Below are 9,229 nucleotides of genomic sequence, written 5' to 3'. Positions count from 1 at the left end.
TTTAGCAGTCGTAAGAATAAAAACCAAGGGCACACACTAACTCGGAAAGCTTTCTGTATAAACTTCAAAAGCACTGTTAAAATGGAGACGGAGAGGCAACAGATGTGTGTTGTTAAAGGAGACGGTTAGAGGCTTGTCTAGTCGGACTTGTAAAAACTTAATTCAGAGTTCATGCTTTGAAAAGGCTGCATGTAACATTATAGTGGGTGTTTATGGCAAATCCAATCGTGAAATTTCTGACCTACCAGTAAACACCGCAAAGTTTTATCATGACGACAGAGTATTGCAATGTGTAGTTCAAGACACCGTGGGAAGAGAGAAAGGGTGTAGACAGGTAAGAAAGAAAAACCAGAAGAAGGCACCCTAATTTCTTGAACATTAGCCAGTAAGTAAGTGTCTGATGACTGCTCAATTTTATGTAACTTAGGGACATTTTTTAAAAAGAAAAGCATCTTGTTACTCGTTTGGCCCCTTTTCGTCTCCCTAAAAATAACTGCATAAAATCAAGAGCCAAGGGCAAGCAGTCCACAGGCACAGAGGCTTCCTTTTCAAGGGAGCTCGAAAACTATCTAGAGTCTTCTAAATGTACGAGATGGTCACCGCTTGGGGATACTTACTTTCCATATTCCAGATCACGAATAGTTTTCCCTTGGGTTTCTTCCCCACTGATCAAAATGTTCACAGTGGCTGAAATGGAACATCTCCCCATAACCATCCTCTTATGTTAGGATTAACTGTGCTTAGTGTTCCCAAACATTCTCCAGTACTAACCGTAACTCTGAAAATAATTTCATCTATGATTTCTACTTGTTTGAACAAAACTAGAGCGGATCGAATCTAAGAACTATTGCCTTTAAAGTGTGATTTTTTTTTTTTTTTAACTTTGAGGGATACTTCTGAAAATGAATCAAGTTCTTCACAAATTCACACCTGCCTCTGGCCCATCACCCTGGAACACGAGGCACCTGCTGGGATGGAACAGATCGGTCCCGAGGGCTGTGCCTGCATCAACACCTTCTCTTCTCTTCGGTTATTAACTTGTGCAAACTGGTATGAGGTTGTAAGGTAGAGAGGCGAGTCTACCATTCCTAAGCAAGGAATGATGAAGTCTGCTTAATCATTACAGAGTTTTTCACACTTCTGGTTTATTTCACAGCAAACCAAACCTTTCTTTTTGGTAGAAAAAGGGAGTGATTTCATTCTACCGCATCATGATTTTGTATATGCACACACACCGTATATACATACAAAATTTCTGTCTTTGGTGGTTCAGTTAGGGAGAAAATAATATGAAAATCCAAACACTGTTTGCAAAGAAACTGTGACATAGTGGTCAGGAGTAGCATTGTCTGTGTGCTTTTGCTCATTTAATGCCATTTAAAGGTTCACATTTAGTCCAAGAGATTTTTTTTGGCCAGATTTTGTGATAACCCGAACCTCTTCCAATCATTATCCCATCATGGATCTTACTCATACCTACTGCATGCACCTGTCCGAATGCACCATTAGCTTTTTATCGGTTTAAATCATTAGACTTTTATGTTTTCACAAAACTTTAGGGACTAAATTAGTCATTCAATAGCACCAGATAGTTGAGGGGGAAACAGGTTATCTATACATTTCCTCAAGAAGGGTAAGGCAAGGAAAAAAAAAAAAGAGAAAAAAAAAGACATAAAATACAAACCTAAAAATACCATCCTGTTTACTCTCGTTTCCTCATCCACATAAATAATGGCTATCACCTTTCTGTACAAACTACTCGGGTAATGAATGACGAGTGGCCCCTCTAGGAAAGGTCCTACCGTGTGATAAAATGAGCTCAATGCTGGTGGTTTCGTGTCCATTGCCTGCAATGGACATTCTGCCAGGAAAAGCCTAGCATGAAAGAAAATGAAACAAAACACCTCTCACTTATAGTATAGTTCTTTTTCCAAAAAAACTAGAAAATTAGACACCATGAAAGCTTAACTAAAAATCTAAACCACAACTAAAGGTGCTTTGTGGTTACAAACTGCCAGCAAACCATCAGGTTTCCACGGAGCAGGCAAAATCAATGTTACCTAGAATGGCACAGGAAGCATCGGGAGACCCAACACTGACAAGGAGAAGGCAAAAGGGAAAACAAAAACAAAAACAAAAACAAAAACCCAAAACAAAAAGAGCAAAGGAAGTTTACAAGAGTTTCAAACTCATTTAAAAAAGGTGCAATTTTAATTTGTTCATTTGTACCAATATTCAAACTACTACGGCCTAACATCAGAGAATAAAAACCTACACCCTGCGTGGTGGAAAGCATCTGTGGCATGGTACGTGTCGAGATGTTCAAATAATTGTTCCTTCCATCATTTAAAAACACTCACATTGAAGTAAACCAAATTATATTTGGCGTGTGCCTCTGAGAAGGTCTGACTCGCACCTCTTTCCACTAGTTGGCCTCTTAAACGATGAGGTTAATTCTGGCAACATTCGCTTATGGTAAAGGTTGTTCTCTCTTGTGTTCTGAAATGCTACACTGGAGACCAAATAGAGTATAACTGGTTCGTTTGAAAAAAGGGACTAGAAATATGCCACAAAAATTATTTTTACAATACAGTTTTGCAGAAATAATCTCTAGGTGAAGCTTTGTCTTTTTATACACATATACAAAATTTAAACAGCAATATACACATCATCACAGTGAGGGCGCTGGCCAAGTCACCAATCTGTAGTGTTAGGTACAAACTGCAAAGCAGCCTGCCAAGAGGACGAGGCTACACAGCAAGCAGAGCCGGCCCGTTCAATAGCAAACACCAAAACGTCCCTGCAAACGGGAGACAGTGCAAGAAAAGCAGCATGCGCTTGGATACAAACAGCAATTTATGGCTAATGGTTGACAGATCTGTGGTAACAGTGACTCTCTCGCTGCTATGCATAAAGTCCTAGGACATCTGTTTGTCTTTATACCACTCCACAAACTCGTCCAACAAAACTGGCCCTGAAGAAAGAGAGAAAACAAAGGGGCTATAAGGCTCTTCCCAGTGAGGAGGGTGTGCTGATGGACGGGGCGGCTGGGATGGGGGCGGGGTTGATGTGTGTGTGAGTGTGTGTGTGTGTGTGTGTGTGTGAGAGAGAGAGAGAGAGAGAGAGAGAGATTGAGAGAAAGAGAGAGAGACTGAGAGAGAGAGAGAGAGCGAGCACGAGTGCACAGCCAGTGCCCGGTACTTACACGCTCCGTCTTCGTCGTAGTTGCTGAGGTCAAGGTTAATTGTCCTGCTAAACTCTAGCACATTGCACCACTGGTCTTTGTTAATAACTTTATATTTTGATTGCTGATGGAGGGAAAAGTAACATGAATTACTGACACTTACAATGAACAAATGACCCAGTTTCAACGGCTGTGTGCATCAACTTAATAAAGTTCATGAAGGTTAACTCTTTCATCTGAGGCATGTTAAGCACCAATCTAGGAGAGGGACAGAGACAGCAAGAGTAGAACTTAAGATGACAATTCCCATTAGGAAAATATTATGAGGGCGCAACACAAAGTGACAAGCACATCAAAGAAAAATGATTTTTATCCCTAGAAGTGAAATTTCTAGACTGCCAAAGCCCTTATTAACCTACTTCATAGAGATTCTGCAAGAATTACAAGAGATAATTTATGTAAAGTACCTCATTCAGTGCTTGGCAGAAAGCAGGTGCTAAATAAAGAGTAGCTCCCCATTAATAATCCCTGGCCTGATCAGCATGTTCAATGTCAAGTACACACACAGCAGGAAGTTACTCTCCAGGAACTGACAAAGGGCTAAGCAGCGGTCTCAGAGCTAGGTGCTCTAGCTGTTGGAGAGAGTTACTGTTCTAATCATTCAAACCTTGAATGTGATCATAAAAGTAATAAATCAGAACACCCATGAAGTACTTCTCCTATTCCACTCAGACAAAAAATATGCCACAGGTATTTTTTTTTTTCAAAGTACACAATTCCTGTATAAGGACTGAAAAATTAAAACTCAGATTGAACAGTTTTTAAATCCTACCCACTAAAAGTCAGGAACACTGGGAACCAATACGAGGAGGGGAAAAGCAGAGAGAGCTGAGCCCACGGTTTTGAGGGTGCAAACACAAGAGAAGCTCAAAGGAAACGCTCCCTGTGTCCTTTGAAAAGAAAAAAAAAAAGCCAACTAATGTAAAAGAAGAACAAAGCACAGACTACAAGTTGAACTTCTGAAGCAACTCAAAGCAAACATCAGTCTTGGAAACAGCTAAAGATGCTCCTGGAACCATGCAAAGTCAGATTGGCTTGCGGCAAGGTCTTTCAGCTACAAAACTCCTTGCACCGGGGCTCAAATTCTGCTCTACTCTGAGAACAGGACTTACTTTTACTCATTTTTTGAAGAAAGCTAACATTTCATGGGATGGCCAGAGAAATTAGAACAGATCGCTTGTAGCCATGGACTGTCACATCAATAAATACTTCTTATAGTAAAAACTGTATCTTATACCCGTCTTGAGGAGTCCTGGTTAGTGACCGTTAAAAGCAATTTTTAGTAACAATCCTCAAAGAATCAGATCAGCTGAAAGTTTTTCTGGATCACTGCATAAAGTGGGCTGTAAGAAAGATTAAGGAAAGAGTGAAGCTGGAGTCAGGGTAGGTGCCAAGTTTTTCTCAAAGACCCAGGACCCTCGTCCTTTGAAGCAAAGGGCACTTTTTAAGGGGTCTGGGTCTGGAGGGCAAGAAGGATGCCGTCCGTGACAACCCCGAAGCTGAAACTTACGTCTCCATTACTTTCAGGTCCTACAGTATCACAGGGCATCAAAACCAGCTCCGATAACGAGCAGCTCAAAACGTTTGATCATTAACACTTAGAGCAAGCAAACCTCGGTGGAGTCAAGCTCTGGAGACTTTTTCTAATGCAAACGCAAAGGAAATGGAAACCGAGGAAGATGCCGTCAGTGTGCCTAACCCTTAGATTGAGCTAGGTGCCCGCATTCTTGGAGATAAAGAGTACAGGACCAACTCCTATCATCAGAAGGTGCACAGCTGTTTCTGAACCTTTGCTTCATAAGAGTGAAAATTCATCTACAGCCACAAAAGAAAGTAAGCCTTGTTTTACTGCTGCTATACAGAGCAGGATATCCTAGCGGAGGTCAAGGGGGGCAAGAGAGTGGGAAGGACAGAGCCATGGCCGTCTCCGATGCACCCGCACCCGAAGTGATGCGGCACAGACACCCGGCCCCCCCAGACAGCCTCAGAGAAAACGGGGAACTGCTCACGGACAACGATTATGTCACCATCATTCCTATAGGCAGAAAAGTACAACAAACAGAAAATTATGTGAAATGGTTAAATGAAGTATACTTGGTAGTTCTAAGCAAGCAAACATACATTCCATAAAATAACAATTTGGTACCTCTAAGAATTGGTGAAAAACTGGAAAAAGGGGCCAGATTTTTCCTAATAACAGTCCCAACATGCACTTGGCAGTGTTTATGTCTAGGCTGCGCTGGTCCTTTTCCTGTTTAACAAACAAAAACAAGGATGAGCCAGATGCCCCCAAATAATAAATTCCAATAATCCAAATTTCTATTTCACTTCAACACAAAATTAGTAAATAGCTCATTTGTCATACACCATAAAATCCCTGAACCAAACCTGAGGTGGGGGAGGGGGATGGTTCAAATGCAAGGGACGGCTTAATCAGTTCGGTGCTGTATCAGTTTACCGTGGGCAAGATTCATGTCAACTGAGTGATCGCCCTAATGCAAAAGCAATTAGTTAGGTAGTCACGGTATCTATGATCATTTCATGGGATAAAGAAAAATCTACAACTCAATCACTTGCTGCGACATTTACAATAATTATCCAAATCATAATTATGGACCCCAAAGCCTGTAACTTTACTAAATGGAATTTAAAGGTTTCGATTTCCATGCTTAGGAATCAGGTTTCCTTAAGAAAAATCATTTTTTCCCACAATTTTATTTCACTGCTAAGTGTTTTTCATTGTTTTTCTTGAACCTAAAAAGCTGGAATTAAATCAACTCCTAATAAATGCTGGGGCTCTGGAGATTCCGAGAGGATGAACGCATCCACGCACTGGGGAGCACAGTGTCTAACATGCTGTGCTACAGTCCTCCTTACCTTGGATTTATTAGATGTGGAATATCTTAGCAGAACACCCCTAACTAGGAGCCAAGGGAAAGACAACATTTTATAAGGAAACCAGAAAAGCAATAATACATAAACCTGAATATGGGCAGATAAAGTTCAAGTTCACTTCTACTTGCGATGAAGGATCCTACTTTCTCGTTCTCACCTTTCCCACAAGTTTCCATTCCAGAAATACAAGCAGGCTGTTTCTAAGTAAAGGGACCGAGGACCTGGGCCCATGAGCGGTAACCTCACATACCCGAAGCTAGCCTCCTTGTGGTATTTTAACTACAGCGGAAATGGGCAAAAGGATTTTCGACAAAGGGAGAGTGAGCGCCTGGCCATCCCGCTTGGGACGGAATCTCGGTGTTCGTCAGATTCAGGGATGATGCTGGGACCACCCCGGTCAGCCATGTCTGAGCCACACATACCTTGCGACCAAATTAACTGTTACCTCGAGGACTCTAACACTGAGGTGCTCATTAGTACACACGGAATCTCTGGCCATGACACTGGATTTGAAAGTGAAGGACTTGAACAATATGGCCCATGGGAGGGCCCCGCTCAACAACAGTACACAGGGCAGATGCAGATACAGGAAGATGGGCAACAGGTCTGTCTTCGGTCCCAGTCACAAAGGGTTAAGGACTGTTCCCCGACAGACCAGGTCAGTTGGTCCAAGTCCCCCTTCTCCATTACAGGCCACGCATACGGAGTCTGACGATGGTGGGGGCCCAGCTCCACAGTTCCATGCAAACAGGTGGGACCTCCTTTCCACGGCGTTCTCTGCCTGTCTCCTGGCCACGCATATGCTCTTGCTCAGGGCTGCGGGACTCACTTCCAGGGAGAGGAGGACAGGAGGAGAGGCGCACCCGAGACTGCCCACCTCTCGCCAACCACCCTCCTCGGTTTGCTGCATTTCAGGGGCTCACACTTCTGCGAGGCACTGTGCAAGCAAAGGGACAACTTCCCCTTATCCTGTAACACGGGTGTGGCACACAGCAACAGCACACCACACTATAAAGCAATCCACAAAAAAATAAAATAACGAGCAAACTGTTGAAAACACACGCGGCACCACGGGACGGGGCCCAAAGTTCATTTGCTGAACAACCGCTCAGGTAGCACAGGGCTGAGGCCACCGGTGTCCTGCACACCCTCTCCCCCTGAGGAGTTTGTAATCGCTCACTACGCCTAACGTCGCTAGTCTTGCCTCGATACAGTTGTGCCTTCTTCCAACATCAATGCCTCTGTCCCCATCACGATGGACATACACTAAGGTGACAAAAAAAAAAAAAAAGATACAAAGGACCTGGACAGACTCTTTGCAACAATATAATCATCTGACAAACTGATGATCATGAAGGAATTTCAATGCATGTGTTTGGCAGTGATGCCAAAACATGGAGGAAAGGCATCAGACTCACAGGACCGGAAGCTGAACAGCACTCACTTACTCCTGCTCTGCAAGGGTGCCAGCCGGCAGCTCGCAATCACTAACACCATCTTCTGCCTAGCAAATAAGAGAAAGATATTATGGACGCACTCGCGGTCTGAACGGTGGCATCTCGCTGAAAACCAACATTGCCAGTGGGGGGGATACAGACTAAGTGCAAATGAACATGAATGGAAACGCTCAAAGTTCCTGGGAACAGCACGGTTGAGAGCTCCCACAGCACACATCTCCTAACCAGCAAAACTGGAGACACGCCCAGGGGGTTCTAGACAATGATCCTAATGGCCGTCTCCGCAAAAGGGCTCCCAATCAGAAGTGAAAAGAATCTTCTAGGATGCTATGAGGCAGCCATCGACATCATGGGCAGTTAAAAAAAGAAAAAAAAAATCACCTTAACAAATTCAAGGAGTACAACAAAGAAATACTGAAGCTCCTTGAGAGAAATTTGAATAGTACCTTGTCAACACTGACCTGATGACCCTCTGCTCTTGGAGCAACCAGGGAGCAAAGGACAGATTTCTGCATCTCAAGGTCAGAATCTAAGCAGAAAGGACCTTGAGGCAGTCTTGTCAAGAGCCCGTCAGCACCCCCAAAGGCCCATCAAGGCTAAAGGAGAAGAAACCAAACTTTCCTTCCTCCCTACTCCTGACCCAAGAAGTGGGGGTATCTCTTGCACGCACTTCCATTGTCTAGGAGAACAGCTTAGAAAAGCAGTTTATTTTTCAAGTAATAATAGGAACCAAACAGGTTCTAGACACCAAGGATACACTAACTCCCTACAACACACAACTAGAACTAGATTCTGCCTTGCTGTCTTCCTTAAACAGAGATTTTTAAAAGCGCAGTTACAGACGAATCGGGCCTCTTCATGGGGCAGCCGTAAAACCAAAGGAATGTACTCTGGAGATCTGAGGAAGTTATGTGTCATCTCTGGACTAAATGCATTCCTCAAGCTAAAGTCTAACAGCAGCGAATGTAGAAAGTGATGATGTTTATCAAGGTCTGATTTTTTAAAGTTGCAGTACCTATTTACATATATTCAATATATACATAAAAATTACCTTTGTTTATGTAAGACTGTTCCAGGATAGGTCTTCTTGTAAAATATGAAAATTAAGCACTTTTTTTCTTAAATGGCTCAAATGACTTAACAATAACAGAAACAAAGCGATTTAAATATGTAAATACGGTATTACAAAATGAATCTGTCACCACCTAGGTATCTAGATATTCTGTACAAGAGGTTCCCAACTTCCAGATTCTCTATTTCCAATTTTCACAGTGTTAACAGCTTAAAACTTGTATGTGAAATGGGGCGCCTGGGTGGCTCAGTGGGCTGAAGCCTCTGCCTTTGGCTCTGGTCATGATCTCAGGGTCCTGGAATCGAGCCCCACAACAGGCTCTCTGCACAAAAGGGCGCCTGCTTCCTCCTCTCTCTCTCTCTCTCTGCCTGCTTCTCTGCCTACTTGTGATCTCTGTCAAATAAATAAATAAAATCTTAAAAAAAAAAAAACTTGTATGTGAAAAGGGGAGCCCCAAATTATTAAAAGTATAAAGAAAAAAAAAACCTTAAAAAAAAATCCCTCTTGTTTTCAAGAGAGACTAGGTGAACTCAAGAAACCGACAGTGACTACAACTCACAA

General features: G+C 42.8%; 1 protein-coding gene across 8 annotated transcripts in view; it reads right to left on the bottom strand.

Annotated features, from left to right (window-relative positions):
* Window positions 1–426: 426 nt before the first annotated feature.
* Window positions 427–9,229, bottom strand: part of DCUN1D4 (defective in cullin neddylation 1 domain containing 4) — a 79,815-nt gene continuing 71,012 nt past the window's right edge. For 6 of the 8 annotated variants that reach the window (XM_032334275.1, XM_032334274.1, XM_032334277.1 and 3 more), the window contains 3 exons: window positions 5,391–5,495; window positions 3,206–3,308; window positions 427–2,974 (listed from right to left, as the gene is read on the bottom strand). In XM_032334275.1, the coding sequence (XP_032190166.1) occupies window positions 2,919–2,974; window positions 3,206–3,308; window positions 5,391–5,495 (264 nt within the window). In that variant the 3' untranslated portion in view covers window positions 427–2,918. Of the gene's footprint in view, window positions 2,975–3,205; window positions 3,309–5,390; window positions 5,496–7,587; window positions 7,644–9,229 lie in introns of those variants that run through there. The other 2 variants (XR_004283454.1, XM_032334276.1) reach the window with 2 other exon arrangements.

The sequence above is a fragment of the Mustela erminea genome, chromosome 2, assembly GCF_009829155.1.
Source record: "Mustela erminea isolate mMusErm1 chromosome 2, mMusErm1.Pri, whole genome shotgun sequence".
In the NCBI taxonomy this organism is placed as follows: Eukaryota; Metazoa; Chordata; class Mammalia; order Carnivora; family Mustelidae; genus Mustela; species Mustela erminea.
Note: the sequence above shows the minus strand (reverse complement) of the source record. Positions and strands in the feature narration are given on the sequence as shown.